At 39.3% G+C, this 24360-nt stretch overlaps 1 protein-coding gene across 1 annotated transcript in view; it reads right to left on the reverse strand.

The window, feature by feature from the left end:
• Positions 1-24360, reverse strand: part of RLF (RLF zinc finger) — an 88581-nt gene that overhangs the window by 37917 nt on the left and 26304 nt on the right. Inside the window, exons 2-5 of the mRNA XM_040231571.1 lie at positions 14369-14523; positions 13383-13464; positions 10893-11025; positions 3005-3207 (exon numbers count right to left, since the gene is read on the reverse strand). Coding sequence (XP_040087505.1) covers positions 3005-3207; positions 10893-11025; positions 13383-13464; positions 14369-14523 — 573 coding nt within the window. The remainder of the gene's footprint in view (positions 1-3004; positions 3208-10892; positions 11026-13382; positions 13465-14368; positions 14524-24360) is intronic.

Consider the following 24360-nt stretch of genomic DNA (forward strand, 5'->3'; position numbering starts at 1 on the left):
ATAATCACATCCCTGGGATAAATCCCACTTGATCATAGTACATGATCCTTTATTATTGAATTCACTTTGCTAATATTTCACTGGTAAGTTTTACATCTATGTTCATCAGTAATATTAACCCATAATTTTCTTTTTTCATGGTGTCTTTGTCTGGTTTTAGTATCAGGGTGATGCTGGCCTTGTGTAATGAATTTGAAGTATTTTTTCTTCTTAATTGTATTTATTTATTATTTTTGGCTGTGCCTGGGTTTTGTTGCTACACATGGGCTTCTCATTGTGGTGGCTTCTCTTGTTGCAGAGCACAGGCTAAAGGGGACTGGGCTTCAGCAGTTGATGTATGCAGGTTTAGCTGCCCCAAGGTGTGAGAAATCTTCCCAGACCAGGGATCAAACCAGTGTCTTCTGCATTGCCAGGTGGATTCTAACCACTGAACCACCAGGGAAGTCCTGAAGTATCCCTTCCTCTACAAGATTTTAGAATATTTTGAGGACAGTTATTAAGTCTTCTCTTAACGTTTGGAACGTTCACCTGTGAAGCCATCTTGACCTGGAGTTTTGTTTTTCAAAAGTTTTAAAAACTACTGACAATTTAATTACTGGTAATTGGTCTGTTCCTATTTTCTATTTCTTCCTGGTTCAGTGTAGGGAGAGGTAAATTTCTAGGAATTTGTCCATTTCTTCCAGGTTATCCGTTTATTGGCATATAGCTGTCTGTAGTAATTTCTTATGATCTTTTGTATTTCCCTGGTGCCAGCTGTGAGCTCTCTTCATTTCTGAAATGATTTGGGCCCCCATTTTTTCTTGGTGAGTCTGGCTAAAAGACATCAAATTTTGTTTATCTTTTCAAAGAACCAGCTTGTTGAAGTTTCAATGATCTTTTCTATTTTTTTTTAAATTTCTCTTTCATTTATTCCTGCTCTGATTCCTTATGATTTCTTACCTTCTACACTTTGGGTTTTGTTTGCTAAGTTCCTTTAGGTGTAAAGTTAGGTTGTTTATTTGATATTTTTCTTGTTTCCTGAGGTAGGCTTGTATTGCTATAAAACTCCCTCTTAGAAGTGCTTTTGTAGTTGGCTTTAGTGATGTGGTAGGCAGGCACAAGGCACCAACCACAGCAGAATATGTTCAAGGAGAAAAACATTAAATAGCAAATTCAGAAAATTCATTTGAGAAATTATACTCAAAGGTGGGAGGAGAGAAACGAGGTGATACCTGAAAGAAGCATTTCTTCTTAAAAAATGGAAGAAATAACAGCATAAGTGCTGCTAAGATGGTTACAAGCAGAGGGGAATTGATAACGCAGTAGAGAAAAAGAGAGCTGCTGCAGCATCAGCCTTAGGGGACGAGAGCAGACGGGATCTGACACAGAAGTCTAGGAGACTGCTGGCCTTTGTGGGGGGAAAGCAGATATAGTTTATCCTCAGAACAGAAGAGAAGGTGTAAATACATAAATGCAGGTAGGTCAATAGATGCCATGGAAATTCTCTTCCAACATTCCCAATTTCCTCAGGGAAAGAGGAAGAAAGCTCATCAGTGGGGACAGAGATGGGACAGAAGGTACTGTAGTATAGGTTAAAAGAAAAAGTTAAGAGTATGAAATAGTAACCTCAGAGAGTGGGAGAGTGAATAGACTAAAGAAACATAGTGTGACTCAATTAAAGTAAATCAGTTGGCAGGTTTTTCCCCACCCAAACCACTAATGCAGGTAAAGATATAAAGGAGGTGGAGCTGTAGGGATAATGAGGATACAGGTTAGTCAAATAAGTATACTTAAGGAAGAGACCAGCAGAGCAGTTGAGGGTATACGCAAAGGAGTGATGATAGTGATTGACTATGGAAAAGCAGGGTAAGGAGGGAAGTGACTACATGAGAAGGGTGAAGGAGAGTGAAAAGCAGATAGGACCAATAGATTTGTTGGTCCTGGTGGAGTCTGTATATTAAAGTCTAAAGATAGGGGCTTCCTTTGTAGCTCAATGGTAAAGAATTCGCCTGTCAGTGCAAGAGACATGGGTTCCACCCCTGACCTGGGAGGGTCTCACGTGCCAAGGAACAGCTAAGCCTCACTCTTGAGCCCGTGTTCTAGAGGCTGGGAGCCGCAACTGCTGGAACCTGCGCGCCCTTTAGCCCCAGCTCTGCAACGAGAGGCCACCGCAACGAGAGACCCGAGGACTGCAACTAGAGTAGCCCCCACTCTCAGCAACTAGAGAAAAGCCCATATAGCAACGAAGACCCAGCACAGCCAGAAATAAACAAATAAACAAAACTATTAAACTGGAAAGACAGTTTCACTTGGAAAATAAGATATTTATAGCTGAAATTGTCATAAAAGTTTAAGAATCACTACAGTATAGAACCAGATCCTCATGATTCCTTCATTTAACAAGTTCGGTGTAGAGGTAAAATGAGAATCCATATTAAGACCTGAATGGCAGGTAAGAGAATTAAAGGCAGATGATGAAATATCTATTATTTTTCTCTGTATAATTTATCAAAAGACTAATTCCAACTTTTCTAAGGAAAACAATAATTTAGGCCAAAAGCAACAACAAAAAAAAACCCTGTTTGTCTGCTTAATTATTGTTCAAAGTGTACCCATAGGTTCTAAAGTCCTATACTTTTCTGCTTACAGAGTTAAATATATAAAGTAACTTAAGCTAACTGCCATTATCTTTAGTTTATCTCTTGACACCACTATTGATAATGTCTACATTTCCCAGAGAAATTTAAGAAGAAAAAGTGACTTTCACATTTAAACATTTCAAAACAAACCATCAGCCAAATTCATAAGCATTTATCTGCATATTTTTAATTATCTACTTTTCAAATACACCTAAAAGACACAATTTTATATTCAATGTGCTGAACAGTTAAATATATAATTAAAATGGTACTTATCAGTAGCCTGACCGAAAAAAAGTCTTGGTTTTCATCTTGTCATGCAACAATTATTAAAATCTAATAAATTCATTGTATGAATGACAACAGCAGTTACTTGCTTTACCTACCTCCTTAATAGCATCTTCATTAGGAAGAATGGAACATAAGCATGTGATATAGGCTTGCTGAAAAGATGACACATTTGAAATTTCTTTAGATTCTGCACACAGTTTTGATAAAGCAGTAGCCTGGGGGATGCAGTTAGATTTCAACAAATGTTTTATTCGCATTTGCAGAAAGAAAGGTCCTTCTTGTGCAATCAATTTATTGACTAGAAAAAAGGAAAAATAAAAGTTTGATAACACACCACATAACATATCAAGGTTGTGAAGATGAAAGTTTGATATCTTTTGTTGTTGTTTGTTTTCAGCAGATAAAAGGTCAGTTGACATTACTGGAAGTTTATTCTGATCTCTGTACTCATTTAACAGAGCAAAGAGCAAAATAACGTTGCTAATTATTCCCATATTACTTAGAAGTTTTATTTTGAACATCAAACCATTAAAACAAATTTTTTTTAACTCTATTTTTTAGCCATACCAAACGGCATGTGGGATCCTAGTTCCCTGGCCAAGGATTGAACCCGTGTCCCCCTGCATTGGAAGCATAGAGCCCCAAACACTGGACCACCAGGGAAATCCCACAAACACCAAACCTTTCAATAAAGCTACTACTAACATTTCACCAAAATTCATTCTTTCACTTTCTCCTCCCTCACATCCTGATAAGGATAGTAAGGAACAGTGAAATGAACTATAAACATAAGAACACGGAAAAATGAAGTATCCTGTGTAATATTAACAACTACCACTTAAACACTCATGAGGTACCAAGCTTTGAGTGTTTTTACACACCTCTCATTTATTCTTCACACCACCACCAAGGCAAGTATTGTTATCCCCAGTTTAAGGTTAGGAAAATCAATACTCAGAGAAATTAGGTAACTTGCCAAGGATTCCAAAGCCAGTGGTGGTCTTTCCTCTAAACCAGGCATTTCTCAAAGTGTGTTCCACCGAGCAAAAGACCTGAGAGATAGTCCTAGAAAAAAAAGGGATTCCTTGGTCAAATCTCTGAACAGTCCTGCAATGAAGAAAACTGTTCACTCTTATTTAAACCCAATGTTACCCAATCTGATTTGACCAGAGAACCCTTTTACACATGTCATTAACACGACATAAAGTCCATGTTCCTGGTTCAGTACACACTTTGGAAAATGCTGCTCGGAGCAGTACTCCCATTGATTTGTACAGTGTTGTGAACGAGCCCTGGATTTATAAATAGTAAACATTCAACAAGTGTGTGGCACTGTTACATACTATTATTTCAAGAACAGAGGTGGGAATGTGCGTGTTAAGGTGAGTGGCCAGCGAGACGGTTCACCTAACACAGTGTTTCTGCAGCTTGAAAGTGCATCTGAATCACCAGGGAAACCCTATTAAAATGCAGATTCTAACTCAGCAGGTCTGGAATGGGATCCGAGATTGTGCTTTTCTAATAAGCCTCACAGATAATATCCATGCTACTAGGCCTACAGGCCACATGTCGAACAGAAATCGTTAAAATTAATGATAAACCACCAGGGTTGGGGGAACCATTGGCCCAATCTTAACTATGTATGAGAATCAACTGTAGAGATTTTAAAATTTTCTCTTTTAAAAAAAATAGGCAACATTATACATGCAAATGACACAAAAGTCAAAAGGCACACAAAAAGATGTATAGTTAAAAGCTGTCTCCCTTCTACTCTGACTCCAGTCTCTTAGTCTCTTTCCTCAAGAAACAATAATCATTTTTGTTTATCCTTCCAGTACAGTTCGGAGAAGGCAATGGCACCCCACTCCAGTACTCTTGCCTGGAAAATCCCATGGACGGAGGAGCCTGGTAGGCTGCAGTCCACGGGGTGGCTAAGAGTCAGACACGACTGTGTGTCTTCACTTTCACTTTTCACTTTCACGCATTGGAGAAGGAAATGGCAACCCACTCCAGTGTTCTTGCCTGGAGAGTCCCAGGGACAGGGGAGCCTGTGGGCTGCCGTCTATGGGGTCGCACAGAGTCGAACACAACTGAAGCGACTTAGCAGCAGCAGCCAGTACAGTTTGTTTATCCTTCTGAGTACAGAAGACTGATTTCTTTTCCTATTTAATATATCATACAGGTCATTCTATCACATCACTGTACACTGAGAGCTCAATACTTTTAACAAGTGTGTTTATTCCACTATACAGTCAAATATAACTAATTTAACCAATCCCCTCCTGATAAACTTGCAAGTTGTTTCCAATCTTTGGCAACTGTCAATAATGCTACAATTTACATCCCTGTACAGAGATCATTTCACAATGCAAGGCTGTATCTACAGAAAAAATTCCTAGAAGTGAAACTGTTGCCAGGTGGATGTGCAGAGATTGTACCAATTTATACTCCCAGCATACATAGGTGGAAGGGGCTTGTTTCCTGTGGCACTTCAGAAAGTTCAGTATTCAGAGCTTCAACTCTGGAGATTCTGATTTAGTAGATGGAGCCTGGACCTGGGATATGTGTCTGTGTGTTCTGGCTTTAAATTCCACAGATACTTTAATACACAGTCAAGGTCAAAAGGCACGGACAGAAAATAGATCACTTGCATTTGGACTTCTTTCTTTTAGTCCCGCAAGCACTAAATTCCACAAAATGAACTCACAATCATATCTCAAAGAGCTCCTCATTCCTTACTTCTATTTGCAGTAATGGTATTCTCTCAATTTTTTAAAAAAGTGAAATTCTGGCATTACCCTTCCTTGCCAACTCCTTTCCTAAGAAAATCAACTTAGTTACCGTGTCCTAGCAATTCTTTTAAAAATTGTCTCCAACCTAATTACTTCATGTTATTTCTTGCCACATCTGTCCCCTCCATCCTAAACTCCCTAACATCAGATTATGCTCCATTTATCTACTTTATCAAGTATATGCATTTTCACAAATCTCACACCTGAAAACAGGTATGTTAGCTATACCATTCAACTCCTTCTAAATTCCTGTAACATTTTACTTCTTTTACCACACTTATTTTTCTCTTTACATATAGTAATAAATGATCAGAGTATATAAAGGTTAAGATCTTAGATTTTGGAATCAATTAACTGAGGCCAAATCATGACTCTCATACATACTAGTTGTGAGGCCCTTGGACAAATTAGACCTTCCTGAGTCTCAAGTTTAACTATGAAAAGACTGCCTCACAGAGATGAAAGGATCATAAATGAAATACCAGAATGCAAGTAAGACACGGAACACAGGGGCCAAGCAGAATGAATGCTCAATACTACTTGCTTTTCTTTGACTCTGATATCTACACTATACTATCAGCAATTTGAGGACAAATACTGTGTCTTGTTAACTTTTGGATAAAACCACGTATTTAGAAACCAAATGGTTATCACTTTTAATCAATCAAAAACCTTTAAATATTTCCTCACCTGGGCTCAAATTCTGTCTCCACAATTTTAACTATATGGCCTTGCCCATGTGTAATCTCTTGCCTGTTAAACGGATTAAATGAGACGGAAAACACAGTGCCCATCACATGACAGGCACACTATAAATCACAGCTATTACTTCCATGAGGTAAAACTACTTTACTCAATACATTACAGTCACAGTTAAACCACTGTATCAATTTTTAACAGAGATCAAAGCTGCATTTTAAAAACACTTTGTTATGTTAAAATCAATCCTTAACTGTACTTTTAAAAAGGAATCCATCCATACACTTCAATATTTAAAACGACACAATAAAGTGTACACTAAGAAGTCTCACTCCCAGTTGTGTTCCCTTCTGTGTTCATTTTTCAAACATTTTAATACAAAAAATGTTTAACCATATAGCCTCTCCTCCAGCTAGATTCAACAATTGAACCATTTTGCCATATTTCTTGTCTAGTTTTTCTTTTTCTGAGCCACTTAAAAGTAAGTTGCAAACATCATGACGGTTTACTTCCTATATACTTCAACATGTAATAAACTGTTAACATTTAAGGTCCAGTGAAAAATTATATTTGTCTTTTTTAACAGAAGAGTGCTGTTTGTTTGCTTATTTTACAGAAGGCTCAGGTGACGCATGACAAGTCATACAATGGCTTTAGAGGTATGTGGTAGAAGGGAAACAACAGACTGGGGTGGGAAGAAAAACAACCAGGAAGAAGTAAGAGCTGGCGGGTTCCTTCTCTACTAGATTGAGGGGAGAAGGTTACTGCCTCTGAACAATTAGGATGGCTCTCTTCCCTCAACCCTTAGTAGGGAGAGAAATAAAAGAGCAAAAGCCTATTGATTTGGCCCTCCTGAGTCTCAAGAAAAATAAGGAAAAGCCAATGTTTTGATGTCATGAATTAAGAGGGGAGGAGGATGCTGGGGAAGGCACAAGTCAGTTGGAAAAACTGATAGATACCAGATGGCAGCTCTGGGTTTCCTCTAGCACAGTGAAAGGGGGTCTCCAAGGTTGATGGGCCTGAGGACTTTGGAGCTGTGGGTTGCTGCCATCACCACTGGAAATATGGGTAGTTTGTGGGCACTGAGGCTTAGGCCAGGAACCACCAGGGGGACCTTGGCTGGGCTTGGTCTTGCCATCTCTACCCCAGGCCATACCTGGGTGGGAGGACTTGTTCATTTCCCTGCCCATCAGGCCAGGCAAAAGTGTTAACAACTGGAACATATTACATGCTTCAGAAAAAAACGTCTTTTTTGCGGGGGGGGGGGCCGTGCGGGGGTGTGAAAGTGAAAGCCACTCAGTCGTGTCAGACTCTTAGTGACCCCATGGACTATACAGTCCATGGAATTCTCTAGGACAGAATACTGGAGTGGGTAGCCTTTCCCTTTTCCAGGGGATCTTCCCAATCCAGGGATCAAAGCCAGGTCTCGTACATTGCAGGCAGATTCTTTACCAGCTGAGCCACAAGGGAAACCCTTTTTTTTGAGGGGCGGGAGAGGCAGCAGTAGTAAATTTGAGACTTCATGGCAGGAAAAATAAAAATCTAATGCACCTTTTTTTTAATTCAAAAAACTAAACCAAAAGGCATTTACTCAGTTACTTGGAAGTTAAAAAATTTATTTTTAATGTTTCTGATTAGTACACTTGAAAAACAGCAATTAATGAAATGATAGTCACTGCTCTCAAGCATCGAATGTGTTAATATCTGGGCTGCAAGGGCAATGAAGCTACACAGGAGGCTTTCTAAATCTGTTGATCTGAAAATTAGTAAGGGCTAGTTGCAAAAGCAAGCAGGTCACAGGCTGCTCACCACTTACATTGTGGTTCTCAGAAAAATTCCTTACATATGTAGGTATCCCATACCCATTCAGAATTTTATAGATGTTAGGTACTTAATCTTTATTGAATATACAGGATACCATAGGATATTAGGCAAACAGTGCTTCTCTCCATTTCTTTTTTTTTCCAATGTAAAAAAAAAAAAAAAAAAAAACTGAGTACTATTAATTCCAGAGGTAGGAGGGTGAAATATTTGATTAGTTACATCAGGAAAAATAAATGAGGGACATTTAATGCAATTCCATCTCTTCCCTCTGGGGCTTGAGCCTGTCTACAAAGGTCATGCACCCTTCACTCCTGGATCCTTATCTGGGAATCTGCTAATTCTAGGATACTTTTGCAACTATTTGGTGTTGTCCTCTAATTTTTTTTTTTTAACTTCTCCGGTGGCAGTAGTGGTAAACATCTCTCCTGCCAATGCAATTTTTAAAAATCATAAAGGCAATCACTGAGCGTCTACCTGCCTGTATTTACAAAAGGATGCCATTTATCAAGAATCTCAACATAAAACATATATACAAATCTATTTTCTATTTAATAGGTCTTTTTTTTTCTTATCAGTATAACTGATAAGCAGTAGAATTATCAGAGATAAGGAACCAAGAGAAAATCTAAGCGTTCTTATTATCAATCATCTCACTATAAAGAAAAACCCAAATAACATGTATACAATAGGTTATCAAACTTGGGGAATGAATAAGCTAACTGAAATATTTTAAGACATGTCTCCATGCTAAGTAGCTTCAGTTCAGTTCAGTCCAGTCATTCAGTCATGTCCGACTCTTTGCGACTCCATGAATCACAGCATGCCAGGCCTCCCTGTCCATCACCATCTCCAGGAGTTCACTCAGACTCACATCCATCGAGTAGTTGATGCCATCCAGCCATCTCATCCTGGGTCATCCCCTTCTCCTCCGGCCCCCAATCCCTCCCAGCATCAGAGTCTTTTCCAATGAGTCAACTCTTCGCATGAGGTGGCCAAAGTACTGGAGCTTCAGCTTTAGCATCATTCCTTCCAAAGAAATCCCAGGGCTGATCTCCTTCGGAATGGACTGGTTGGATCTCCTTGCAGTCCAAGGGACTCTCAAGAGTCTTCTCCAACACTACAGTTCAAAAGCATCAGTTCTTCAGCGCTCAGCTTTCTTCACAGTCCAACTCTCACATCCATACATGACCACAGGAAAAACCATAGCCTTGACTAGACGGACCTTAGTCGGCAAAGTAATGTCTCTGCTTTTGAATATGCTATCTAGGTTGGTCACAACTTTTCTTCCAAGGAGTAAGCGTCTTTTAATTTCATGGCTGCAGTCACCATCTGCAGTGATTTTGGAGCCCAAAAAAATAAAAGTCTGACACTGTTTCCACTGTTTCCCCATCTATTTCCCATTAAGTGATGGGACTGGATGCCATGATCTTTGTTTTCTGAATGTTGAGCTTTAAGCCAACTTTTTCACTCTCCTCTTTCACTTTCATCAAGAGGCTTTTTAGCTCCTCTTCACTTTCTCCCATAAGGGTGGTGTCATCTGCATATCTGAGGTTATTGATATTTCTCCCGGCAATCTTGATTCCAGCTTGTGCTTCCTCCAGCAATTCTCCTGATGTACTCTACATATAAGTTAAATAAGCACGGGGACAATATACAGCCTTGATGTACTCCTTTTCCTATTTGGAACCAGTCTGTTGTTCCATGTCCAGTTCTAACTGCTGCTTCCTGACCTGCATACAGATTTCTCAGGAGGCAGGTCAGGTGGTCTGGGATTCCCATCTCTCTCAAAATTTTCCACTGTTGTGCCCATTTCTTTGCAACCTTATGGACTGTAGCCCACCAGGCTTCTGTGACCATGGGATTCTCTAGCAAGGAATATTGGAGTTGGTTGCCATGGGGGATCTTCCTGACCCAGGATCAAACCCTTGTCTCTTACGTTGGCAGGTTCTTTATCATTAGTGCCACCAGGCAGGGCCATATTTTAAGACGTCAACATACAAAAGGCCTGAGACTTGAACTAAAGATATATCAAAAGTGTAAATAAAAACTGTTTTGAAACTCATTCGTATTCCAGAAACATACCTAACAAAGATGTGATCCTTGTTAATTTTCTACTAACTTAAAGCAAATAAAATCATAAATGTTGGACATGTAAAATGAGATATTTTGTGCGTCTAAATGGAAACATCAACCCAAATCCATAAATCTGTTGGTCTTCAACTGACAATTTTTAAATAAAAATTTTCTTCTTTGTGTATCTCTATAAAATGCTAAATTCCAATGTTTCATAAATCTAAAATAAAGAGTAATTTTCTGTCATAGTCCTCAGCTCTAGTAACCAGTAAACAAAATATAAGCAAAGCTCTACTATATATACCAAGGACTAGAAGCAGATTATTAATTTCTATCACAGGAGCTCTGTATAAACATTGTTATTCAAAGCAATATTTAAAAACAAGTACAAAGGGATACTTTTAAAACTCTAGGTTAAAATTCAAGAATCTTTAAACAAAACATTAAGTGCTAATGGTTAGTTTTTACTATTCAAAGGAGACCAGAATGACTGGTTATTTCACACAGGTGACATTCACAAAATTTTAACCTATAAAATTTTTAATTCTCTTAGAACTAAGTCCTCCTTCAGTAGTCAGTATAGTTTTAAGCTTACCTTCTTCTGTTTCTACTGGCTGTTGAGACAAAATTTTAAGAAGAACAGGATTTTTCCACACCCCTTCCTTGGTAACATGAACCAGTATTTGTAGGTTATTGTTCCCAAATTCCAATAATGCATCATGTGACTCCTAAAAAAAAAAAAAAGGCATATCCAGAAAACAGGCAATATAAAGTCTTTTTGCCTTTTCAATATATCTGAAAGTCTATGAAAAGCCCTGTATCTTGGATTTCCTAAAAATAAATAAGCAAGAGGAAAAAAAATAGCTATCCTCAAAGTTTTATGAAATTCTGTTGCTGCGTTTAAGCAATGAAACTAGGGCATTTTCACTAAGTTAAAGAGTACCTTTAAAATGTTTTTCTGAATTCTATGTAAAATTATCACCACAATTCAATTTACATCCTTGAATTACTAAATTATTTTAAGGTCACTGGCACAGCTTTCTTTTCTTTCTTTCTTCTGCAGTATTCACATAGGCAACCTATTCCTTCTAACATAAGCATGACAATGATATCTATTGTTATGTATCTTTTTAATTGTTTAAATTCTTCTATCAAAAGACTTTTTAAATGACAGATGGCTCCAGAGACTTTTCAATGCAGGGACCACAGGTTCAATCTCTGGTTGGGAAACTAAGATTCCACAAGCTGAGCAGCATGACCAAATAAACAAATAAAGACAAAAAATTTTTAAATAACCTCAAATAGAGTCTTCAAAAACTATGGTGGAATTTTAAAAATAATTTCTTGTTTAAGGTAAAACTATCCAAAGTCTACATCTTGAAATCTACAATATAGAAATACAAGTGCAAGATGTTCACTCTAGCATTATTTACAATAAACAGCAAAGAGATCTGGCCAAATAATTTATGGTGCAGCCACATAACAGAATCCCAGGCAGTCACCAAGGAAGATGCAATCCTAGACATAGGCAATCCTAGACATATGTCCATGATAAGATCATTAAGTTAAAAAGGTTACAAAACATAGGATCTCATTTTTGTTTATTTAAAACTCCATTTCAGAATGTATTTTTATATCCATAAAGAAAAGGTCTGGAAGGGTTACACAAGCTGTAAACAGTGGTTGAGAATGCTCTCTGTGGCTTGCCTGGTAAAACTATTCTCTTACCAAAGGTATCCTCAAAACATATCCTGATGCCTTATCCATTTTTACCTAAAATAAGAAAACTTCCATTTTTCATGCTTTATATTTCTACAGGGATTGTGTCATATTTATCTGTACCTCTACTGTATTTATTTTATTGAACACATATTCAGAAATGTGAATATATATCCTAAATTGTTTGATAAATATTTTAACAAAGTTGTACAGGCAGGCAGGAAGGCCATTATAGGGATTAGAACATGCCAAGAACATGACAAAGAATTCTTCTTAAACAGAAAATCTAAAGAGTAACAACTATGCAGGAGTTGGCAATGGACAGGGAGGCCTGGCGTGCTGCAGTCCACAGGGGCGCAAAGAGTCAGACACGACTGAACTGAACTGAACATTATATCATTTCATTTCGGATTATACAGTCAAGAAGAAAGAAATTTTCAAATAATGAGGTGTGTCTGTTAACACACAAACCTTGGCTTATGCCTGCATGAAACAGGTCCAGGCTACTATGGAGTTTGTGTCCTTGAGAAAACAGTTAAACAAAGTAAGTTCTAGGTATAAATCTAGGTGTTAACTTTAGGCAAGTTAATTCACCTCTCTATGCCTGCCTCCCTATTTATAAATTGTGGTTCAAATGATCTCTATGTTATATAAGGTTTGCAATTTGATTAAAACATACAAAATGTAAAAACAATGTAGAGCACTGATTGCCACATAATTAATGATAATAACTGAATAATAGCTTTTTTACTTATTATTAAGTCTGTTTTCTTTAAACAGTTTTTCTATCTCTACTGCTAACAGGCAAATTTGCTTTCTATGGCTGGCAGTACACTTGCTTTTTTTCTACCTTACTCTCCTCTGCCCAACTTGCTATTTTCTGATCTGCTCATCTGAGAATGCTTATTATCAAGCCAACAGATGAACTAACATAGCTCTCCTGTAAGTAAGATGCATGAACAGAATCCCTGATGACTACTTTTAATTGTTAGCATTATAAATCCCTGAAATTTTAGGGGAAATTATTAGATAAATGTACCATGAATGAACCAAATAGTTACATAATAAACATATATAATTTTACATTTTAATAGATTTATTCTAAAATTTTGTTTCTGAAGAATGAAAAATTTTTTGTTGCCTTTTAAGCTATGTAAAGACTAACAAAACCAAATGAAAGGAAAAAATCCAATAATTTTTAGGATACCCTCTTCATCTGGAAGGCCTCTTTCTCGTTCCATGAACTTAATACAATATATAATGACTTATTTTTGTTGTAAGTTTCCAAATTCAGTTTGCTGGGAGAAATTAACTAGGTGTCTTGGATATCCAAACAGAGACCTTTTTTGAGGCCAAATCAACCCACCTGTAAAGACTGAAGGAAGAGTACCCAGGCTTCACATGGCAGTTCACTTTCAGACACTGAAAGCAGTAATTCAAAACAACTCCTAGAATATGAAAAACTAAGTCAGTATATAACACTGGTTATAGTCATAATCAAGTACAGTATGACAGTGACTCAATATACATTTTAGATTTATTTAGACTATTTCAAATTTGTTTTTTACTCTTCAAAACTTTATTCAACATTGTTATATTAACTTACAACTTTAAAAAAGAGAAAAAAGAAAAACTATGAAGCTTTAGAGAAGGAATAACAGGATTGTAAAACAAGGAATGTTTCTGTTCCAAAAAAAAGTATGATGTTAGAGGTCTGGGATTTTGGAAAATAGGAAAGAAAAGTTAAGACCACAGAAAAGTAAAATTGATCACCCAGACTAAAATTTATCCTACCAACAGTCTGTGAACTGAATCAAGATGATTCCAGAACTAAAAACTAACAGCTGTTATATTTTTCCACTCTGCAAATAAAATACATTAAAGGTGTAATTCTGTCTGCTTTAGGCAGTCAAGTATTAAAATATCAGCTAAATCATTATGGGCTCTCAGAGTGGTAATTTTATACTGTGCCCTGAGACTTTCTGCTAGTAAAATTCAAATAATACAACTGAGTTGCAGAATTTCACAGTAATTCCCTAAAAGACCACTACACCTTCCAGGTACTCTGTCGCTTCAGTTGATCTATACCTAAGGACAGAAAGAAAAGGACTGTTATCAATCTAAGCCTGAGTAGAAAAAGAGACTCTAGGGGCAATTAAATATTGTGCTGCTTGGCTGCAGTTTCACTTATACTTGTCTCCTGAAAATGGGAATATAAAGGGGTCAGAGCAAAGGAAATGTCATTCAAAGGTATGACTCTTTAACAATGTGAGGCCATAGTAAAGAGAAGTCAGGCAAACATTACAACCAAAAATACTCAATTTTAAAAGTGATTTAAGTTCTCAAACTTACAGTACTAATCTGCCAAGCACTAAGAGGACATCTTCACACTCAGTAGTTAAGTATGGGCGAGCACTGGCAAAGCTTTGGATGGCAAGTCGATATACCTCCAGAAGATACACAATATGTTCTGATGCATTCTTGTTGCTTGCATACTGCAACAAGGTCTAAAAAATAAAGTTTTAATTATTTAAAAAATAAAGACAATGAAACAAACAAGACTATCTTTGTTCTCAAATGCACTGCCCCTTCCCTTTTTTCTAACAGATGCATACACCTTTTATTTGGCACTAGTTTGTTGAGAGAATTCTATTTTCATCACTTAATGAACTATTTCTGTTGAATTAAAGAATAGGCAGAACTGCTCTTTTGACATGAGAATAAATCTACGAATAGAGCCATAAAATGCCGATAGTGTTCTCAATAGAGGTCTGGAGTTATCATCTCTGAAATTTAGTAATTAGTTTCATTAATACAACACTAAATTGAGCACCAACCATGTACCAAGACACTAGTTATACAAGATTATGATTCCTGCCTTATACAAAAGACACTGCTGTGTGTGGCCCTTAGCTCTTTACTCTTTTTTCCCACATAGAACTGATTAGGCTTAATTTACACTTACCAATTTATAAAAGCTTATGGTTATATTTCGGAGAAGGCAATGGCACCCCACTCCAGTACTCTTGCCTAGAGAATCCCATGGACGGAGGAGCTTGGTGGGCTGCAGTCCATGGGGTCGCTGAGTCAGACATGACTGAGCGACTTCACTTTCACTTTTCACTTTCATGCACTGGAGAAGGAAATGGCAACCCACTCCAGTGCTCTTGCCTGGAGAGTCCCAGGGACAGGGGAGCCTGGTGGGCTGCCATCTCTGGGGTTGCACAGAGTCAGACACGACTGGAATGACTTAGTGTGGTTATATTTAATGAAGTTATTTCAAAAACTAACATACATGCCGGATGCTCCAAAATCACTGCGGACAGTGACAGTAGCCACAAAATTAAAAGACGCTTCCTCCTCAAAAGAAGGGTTACGACAAACCTAGACAGCATATTGAAAAGCAGAGACATCACTTTGCCTACAAAGTTCCTATAGTCAAAGCTATGGTTTTTCCAAGAGTCATGTAGGGATATGAGAGCTGGACCACAAAGAAGCCTGAGCGCCAAAGAAATAATGCTTTCAAACTGTCATGCTGGAGAAGACCCTTGAGAGTCCTCTGGACAGTAAGGAAGTTAAACCATTCAATCCTAAAGGAAATCAACCCTGAATATTCATTGGAAGGACTGATGCTGAAGCTGAAGCTCCAGTACTTTGGCCCCCTGATGCAAAGAGCCGACTCATTAGAAAAGACCCTGATGCTGGGAAAGACTGAGGGCAGGAGGAGCAGGGGGTAACAGAGGATGAGATGGTTGGCATCACTGATTCAATGGAGAGGAGTTTGAGCAATCTAGATAGTGAAAGACAGGGAAGCCTGGCGTGCTGCAGGTCTTGCAGTCACAAAAAGCTAGACACGACTTAGTGACCAAACAACAATGCCAGATGCCAGTTTATTTGTTTACAAAGGGGACAGTCATATTAACACCTAGAGTACCTCATTCCCCATATTTTGCTATAATAGGTTTTCTGGTGAATTAAAAATCTAAAACAAAGGAAAACCAGAACTACAATAAGGCCTGAAAAATTACATGTTCAAATCACAATGGAAAGCTGGCTTCTGTTCTCTTTGGACAGTGTGGAAAATAGGCTAAGTTCCTGTATGGAGTCTCTCTAGGTTCCACAAAGTTGCTCTCCCTTCTAGTAATATACTTCTTTCCTCTAACAACTGAATAGGTTTTGCTTATGCTTAACTGATACATGCTTAATTAACAGGTTAAGACTTGAATTATGCAAGTTTCTCACCCCCTAGAACACACATTCTGACTGGGTAGCTAGGCAGTTAAGGCTACTTCAGTAATAATCTCTTCAAGGATTCCTAACTTCCTATATTCTGATCCTTCTGCCTAGCAAACTACAAATAGTTTGGTGGTATTGCAGGATTCCACTGATTTTCTGTAGTTTTTTTCTGTAGTTTTGACAATAACAGTCCTTGTATCAGTTCTGATAATTAAGAACTGTCTTGATTACTAAAAAAAAAAGGGGGGGGGAATGAATGATAAACTGTTATATCATATACTTTAATAAAAGTCTGCGGCCGAAAGGAGCTACCCCACATCTGAGGTCAAGGGCAGAAGCCGGGAGGACCCCATGCCCAAAGGGCAGCAGCCAAGAGGAGTTACCCCATGTCCGAGGTCAGGGGCAGCGGCCGAGAGTGCCAGGCTGCGACGGCGCAGGAATGGCCAGGAGGAGCTACCCTGCATCAGAGGTCAGGAGCAGTGGCCGGGAGGAGCAACCCCACGTCCAAGGAGTGGTGGCTGCACGGGCGCAGAGGGCCTAGAGGAGCCATTCCACGTTGAAGGTCAGGAAGGGCGGCAGTGAGGAGACACCCTTCATCCAAGGTAAGGAGCAGTGGCTGCGCTTTGCTGGAGCAGCCGTGAAGAGATACCCCAAGCCCAAGGTAAGAGAAACCCAAGTAAGATGGTAGGTGTTGCAAGAGGGCATCAGAGAGCAGACACACTGAAACCATACTCACAGAAAACTAGTCAATCTAATCACACTAGGACCACAGCCTTGTCTAACTCAAGGAAACCAAGCCATGCCTGTGGGGCAACCCAAGACAGGCGGGTCATGGTGGAGAGGTCTGACAGAATGTGGTCCACTGGAGAACGAAATAGCAAACCACTTCAGTATTCTTGCCTTGAAAACCCCATGAACAGTATGAAAAGGCAAAATGACAGGATACTGAAAGAGGAACTCCCCAGGTCAGTAGGTGCCCAACACGCTACTGGAGATCAGTGGAGAAATAACTCCAGAAAGAATGAAGGGATGGAACCAAAGCAAAAATAATACCCAGGTGTGGATGTGACTGGTGATAGAAGCAAGGTCTGATGCTGTAAACAGCAATATTACATAGGAACCTGGAATGGCACATCCATGAATCAAGGCAAATTGGAAGTGGTCAAACAAGAGATGGCAAGGGTGAACATCGACATTCTAGGAATCAGCGAACTAAAATGGACTGGAATGGGAGAATTTAACTCAGATGACCATTATATCTACTACTGCGGGCGGGAATCCCTCAGAAGAAATGGAGTAGCCATCATGATCAACAAAAGAGTCTGAAATGCAGTACTTGGATGCAATCTCAAAAATGAAAGAATGATCTCTGTTCATTTCCAAGGCAAACCATTCAATATCACAGTAATCCAAGTCTATGCCCCAACCAGTAATGCTGAAGAAGCTGAAGTTGAACGGTTCTGTATAGACCTACAAGACCTTGTAGAATTAACATCCAAAAGAGATGTCCTCTTCGTTATAGGGGACTGGGATGCAAAAGTAGAAGTCAAGAAACACCTGGAGTAACAGGCAAATTTGGCAATGGAGTACAGAATGAAGCAGGGCAAAGACTAATAGAGTTTTGCCAAGAAAATGCACTGGTCATAGCAAACACCCTCTTCCAACAACACAAGAGAAGACTCTACACATGGACATCACCAGATGGTCAACACCAAAATCAGACTGATTATATTCTTTGCAGCCAAAGATGGAGAAGCTCTATACAGTCAACAAAAACAAGACCAGGAGCTGACTGTGGCTCGGATCATGAACTCCTTATTACCAAATTCAGACTCAAATTGAAGAAAGTAGGGAAAACCACTAGACCATTCAGGTATGACCTAAATCAAATCCCTTATGATTATACAGTGGAAGTGAGAAATAGATTTAAGGGCCTAGATCTGATAGATAAAGTGCCTGATGAACTATGGAATGAGGTTCATGACATTGTACAGGAGACAGGCATCAAGACCATCCCCAAGAAAAAGAAAGGCAAAAAAGCAAAATGGCTGTCTGGAGAGGCCTTACAAATAGCTGTGAAAAGAAGAGAAGCAAAAAACAAAGGAGAAAAGGAAAGATATAAGCATCTGAATGCAGAGTTCCAAAGAACAGCAAGAAGAGATAAGAAAGCCTTCTTCAGAGATCAATGCAAAGAAATAGAGGAAAACAATAGAATGGGAAAGACTAGAGATCTCTTCAAGAAAATTAAAGATACCAAGAGAACATTTCATGAAAAGATGGGCTCGATAAAGGACAGAAATGGTATGGACCTAACAGAAGCAGAAGACATTAAGAGGTGGCAAGAATACACAGAAGAACTGTACAAAAAAGATCTTCACGACCCAGATAATCATGATGGTGTGATCACCCATCTAGAGCCAGACATCCTGGAATGTGAAGTCAAGTGGGCCTTAGAAAGCATCACTACGAACAAAGCTAGTGGAGGTGATGGAATTCCAATTGAGCTATTTCAAATCCTGGAAGATGATGGTGTGAAAGTGCTGCACTCAATATGCCAGCAAATTTGGAAAACTCAGCAGTGGCCACAGGACTGGAAAAGGTCAGTTTTCATTCCAATCTTAAAGAAAGGCAATACCAAAGAATGTTCAAACTACCGTACAGTTGCACTCATCTCACACACTAGTAAAGTAATGCTCAAAATTCTCCAAGCCAGGCTTCAGCAATATGTGAACTGTGAACTTCCAGATGTTCAAGCTGGTTTTAGAAAGGGCAGAAGAACCAGAGATCAAATTGCCAACATCCGCTGGATCATGGAAAAAGCAAGAGAGTTCCAGAAAAACATCTATTTCTGCTTTATTGACTATGCCAAAGCCTTTGACTGTGTGGATCACAAGAAACTGTGGAAAATTCTGAAAGAGATGGGAATACCAGACCACCTGACCTGCCTCTTGAGAAATCTGTATGCAGGTCAGGAAGCAACAGTTAGAACTGGACATGGAACAACAGACTGGTTCCAAAGAGGAAAAGGAGTACGTCAAAGCTGTATATTGTCACCCTGCTTATTTAACTTATACGCAGGGTACATCATGAGAAACGCTGGACTGGAAGAAACACAAGCTGGAATCAAGACTGCCGGGAGAAATATCAATAACCTCAGATATGCAGATGACACCACCCTTATGGCAGAAAGTGAAGAGGAACTCAAAGCCCCTTGATGAAAGTGAAAGTGGAGAGTGAAAAAGTTGGCTTAAAGCTCAACATTCAGAAAATGAAGATCATGGCATCCGGTCCCATCACTTCACGGGAAATAGATGGGGAAACAGTGGAAACAGTGTCAGACTTTATTTTTTTGAGCTCCAAAATCACTGCAGATGGTGACTGCAGCCATGAAACTAAAAGACGCTTACTCCTTGGAAGAAAAGTTATGACCAACCTAGATAGTATATTCAAAAGCAGAGACATTACTTTGCTGACTAAGGTCCGTCTAGTCAAGGCTATGATTTTTCCTGTGGTCATGTATGGATGTGAGAGTTGGACTGTGAAGAAGGCTGAATGCCGAAGAACTGACGCTTTTGAACTGTGGTGTTGGAGAAGACTCTTGAGAGTCCCTTGGACTGCAAGGAGATCCAACCAGTCCATTCTGAAGGAGATCAACCCTGGGATTTCTTTGGAAGGAATGATGCTAAAGCTGAAGCTCTAGTACTTTGGCCACCTCATGCGAAGAGCTGACTCATCGGAAAAGACTCTCATGCTGGGAGGGATTGGGGGCAGGAGGAGAAGGGGAAGACAGAGGATGAGATGGCTGGACGGCATCACGGACTCGACGGACGTGAGTCTGAGTGAACTCCGGGAGTTGGTGATGGACCGGGAGGCCTGGCGTGCTGCGATTCATGGGGTCGCGAACAGTCAGACATGACTGAGCGACTGAACTGAACTAACTTACACACTGAATGTTCCGATTATTGCATACTTGAATGATCAAGATACTTAAGCACTTAAGTTGGTAAGAAAAGTAATTGTGGTTTCGAACTGTGAATTTTAAATCATTATAGCTAGGCTCAAACACATCTTCATTAATCAAAATAGGAACCATTACAATCAATGCATTTTTGCCAACAAGAAGTTAAGTCTGTTTATTTCTGTAGCATAAAAATCCGTGCCTGGGGATTTTACAGACTCTTGGAAAACATTTTCTGCCTCCTGCTGATTGTGGAAGCATTTTCCCTGCAAAAAGTTGTTGAAATGCTTGAACAAGTGGTAGTCGGTTGGCGAGAGGTCAGGTGGAAAAGGCAAAACTTCACAGACCAATTCATTGAACTTTTGAAGCATTTGTTGTGCGATGTGTGGTCGAGCATTGTCCTGGAGAAGAATTGGGCCCATTCTATTGACCAATGCCGCCTGCAGGCACTGCAGTTTTGGGTGAATCTCCTAGATTTGCTGAGCACACTTCCCACATATAATGGTTTTGCTGGGATTCAGAAAGCTGTAGTGGATCAGGCCATCAGAGACCATGACCTTTTTTGGTGCAAGTTTGGCTTGAAGAGTTTTGGAGCTTCTTCTCAGTCCAACCACTGAGCTGGTCATCACCAGCTGTAATATAAAATTCACCTTTTGTTGCACATCTCAGTCCAATCAAGAAATGGTTCACTGGGGACTTCCCTGGTGGCTAAGACTCCGTGCTCTCAAAGCAGAAGGTTTTGGTTCAAGCCCTGGTCAGGGAGCTAGAACCCACATCGAAGCTAGGCCACATCGAAGATCCCATGTTCTGCAACTAAGACCAGGCACAGCCAAATAAACAAATGAAATAATTTTTTTTTTTAAAAGAAACGTTCATTGTTGTTGCGCAGAATAATAGAAGACAACACTTCAAAAAGACGATTTTTTTTTTTTTTTTGCAGTCAAACACCCACTAACTGAGCTTTTTCCAATTTGCTTCAAATGCCAAACAACTGTAGAATGGTAGAGTTGAGTTAGTTGCAAGAAGATCGGCTTCAATGATCCTCTCCAATGGGCACTGTCAACTTCAAGAGAAAGTGAAGGACAGGGAATCCAGGCATGGTGCAGTCCATGGGGTTGCAAAAGAGTCAGACACGACTGAGCGACTGAACAGTTTCTGATGGTCGGCCACTATGCCCCTCATCTTCAAGGCTCTCGTCTCCTCTGCAAGACTTCTTGAACCACCACTGCACTGTGTGTACATGAGGGGTTCCTGGGCCAAATGTGTTGTTGATGTTGAGTTGTCTCTGCTGCTTTACGACCCATTTTGAACTCGAACAAGAAAATTGCTCTAATTTGCTTTTTGTCTAATATCATTTCCACAGTCTAAAACAAATCTAAAATATATAGCAAGCAAGAAGTCATTAGCAAAACCCATAAAGTGAGAAAAGTACATGAAAATGATGTATAACATAACCACATTAAGAATATATTACAATTTCAAACAGCAAAGTTCAACAATGCAAAACCACAATTACTTTTGCACCAACCTAATATTTCAGTACATCCATTCAATTAAGTATCTTGCTGCTTTACCACAGTTACTTTAGAGAAGTGGACTCCTTCTACATTTTCAGAAGAGCATTATGTCCCCATCTAATCAAATCCCAGACTTTAATAAGAAAAAAACTGAATGATAACAGAGGATCATAAAAACTGATCCCATAATAATCCTTTCTAGCTAAATGAGTGAAGAGAAGGAATGCAGAATTGTGTGCTTATTAGTTACATAAATAAGATTTCACACTTGCTGTTCAGTCGCTAAGTCATGTCTGACTCTTTGCAAACCCATAACTGCAGGCTTCCCTGTCCTTCACTATCTCTTGGAATTTGCTCAAGCTCATGTTCATTGAATTGGTGATGATATCCAACTATCTCATCCTCTGTCGCCTCCTTCTTTTCCTGCCCTCAATCCTTCCCAGCATTGGGGTCTTTTCGAATGAATCAGCTCTTTACATCAGGGGGCCAAAGTACTGGAGCTTCAGCTTCAGCATCAGTCCTTCCAGTGAATATTCAGGGTTGACTTCCTTTAGGACTGACAGGTTTGATCTCCTTGCTGTCCAAGAGACTCTCAAGAGAGTCTTCTCCAACACCACAGTTCGAAAGCATCAATTCTTTGGCACTCAGCCTTCTTTATGGTTCAACTCTCACATCCATACATGACTACTAGAAAAAAATCAAAACTTTGACAGAGAAGGCAATGGCACCCCACTCCAGTACTCTTGCCTGGAAAATTCCATGGATGGAGGAGCCTGGAAGGCTGCAGTGCACTGGAGAAGGAAATGGCAACCCACTCCAGTATTCTTGCCTGGAGAATCCCAGGGATCGGGGAGCCTGGTGGGCTGCTGTCTATGGGGTCGCACAGAGTCGGACACGACTGAAGCGACTTAGCAGCGGCAGCAGCAGCATACAGACCTTTGTAAGCAAAGTGATGTCTCTGCTTTTTAAAGTGATGTCTCTGTTTTTTAATACTCTGTCTAGGTTTGTCATTGCTTTTCTTCCAAGGAACAAGCATCTTTTAGTTTCATGACTGCAGTCACCATCCACAGTGATTTTGGATTATTTCACATAATATCTCTTAACAATTCTCTTAAAATCTATATCAGAAAGAAACTGTTTTAGGTCAGCAAATTACTTATTTTCTCCACTGGTTAATCTGAAAACCAGAAGGCTTTACAAATTTATATTCAGTATCAGAATTTATGTTAAGGTCAGATAATATCTTATCAACCTTAGTAGGCCAAACACTCCTCCACTCACTTCCATCTCCACAGGACATTCAAGTCTCATTAAGGAGAAGGAAATGGCAACCCACTCCAGTGTTCTTGCCTGGAGAATCCCAGGGACGGGGGAGCCTGGTGGGCTGCCGTCTATGTGATTGCAGAGTCAGACACGACTGAAGCGACTTAGCAGCAGCAGCAGCAGCATCCTTCCATAAAGCCCTTGTCAACTAATCTAGTCCATGCTGATCTCTACATCATTTGAATTCACATAGTATTTATAATGTATTTGTGCTTGGATAGCTCATATGTAGGAATTATTATTCTCTAATGGTCTTTCATTGGAGAAGGCAATGGCAACCCACTCCAGTACTCTTGCCTGGAGAATCCCATGGATGGAGGAGCCTGGTAGGCTGCAGTTCATGGGGTCGCTGTGAGTCAGACACAACTGAGTGACTTCACTTTCACTTTTCAATTTTGTGCATTGGAGAAGGAAATGACAACCCACTCTAGTGTTCTTGCCCAGAGAATTCCAGGGACGGAGAAGCCTGGTAGGCTACCGTCTATGGGGTCGCACAGAGTCGGACACGACTGAAGAAACTTAGCAGCAGCAGCAATGGTCTTTCATAAAACATGTGATGTAAAGTGTATAACCTTTTAATTTTAATATAAATATTAGCACTTTAATATGAATGCACATACTAGAACCAGCATTTATATAGATAGGTTTTCTTTTAGGAAGTTATTGCTGATTTTAGAGGTGCTGCCACTGCTCCAGAATTTGGGGGGAATACTTTCAGAGAAAAATTCCATCTCATTTATTCATGTCACATTATGTTCTTGATCCCAAATGAAATTATGTAGCTTGAAAGCATACTTCATTTGACAGACTTTGTTCCAACTTATTTTTTTTTAGACGTTTACAATATTTAAACTTCACCCCAAGGATAGAAGGTCTCCACTAGTGAATAGGATGTTTCAGGTTTGAACACAGTCACTAAAAAGAGTTTTGGAAATGTTTGCAGCATTGTAATACATGTATAGCTCCCTAAGATTTAACAAGACAATCCTCATTCGTTTGTATAACTTCTACTGTATGGTTAAAAATAATCCATGGTTGCTGTGCTCTCAGAAGGCATGTGTGAAATTGTATATCCAAATTGTATATCTTATTGCCTCAACCAGAATGTAACCTCATGACTCAACCCAACATTTAACCTCAGGAAACTTACTTGAGGTCTCTGTGCCTCCCTTTTCCTATAAGTCAAATGGTTATAATAAGGTCTGTCTTATAGGATGCTATGAATACTAAATGAGAATACATAGAAAGCAGTTATATATCGAACCTGCCATGCAGCAAATATTCAATAAATATTAGTGGCTCTTGTTATT

Source organism: Oryx dammah, unplaced genomic scaffold (assembly GCF_014754425.2).
Source record: "Oryx dammah isolate SB20612 unplaced genomic scaffold, SCBI_Odam_1.1 HiC_scaffold_28, whole genome shotgun sequence".
NCBI lineage: Eukaryota > Metazoa > Chordata > Mammalia > Artiodactyla > Bovidae > Oryx > Oryx dammah.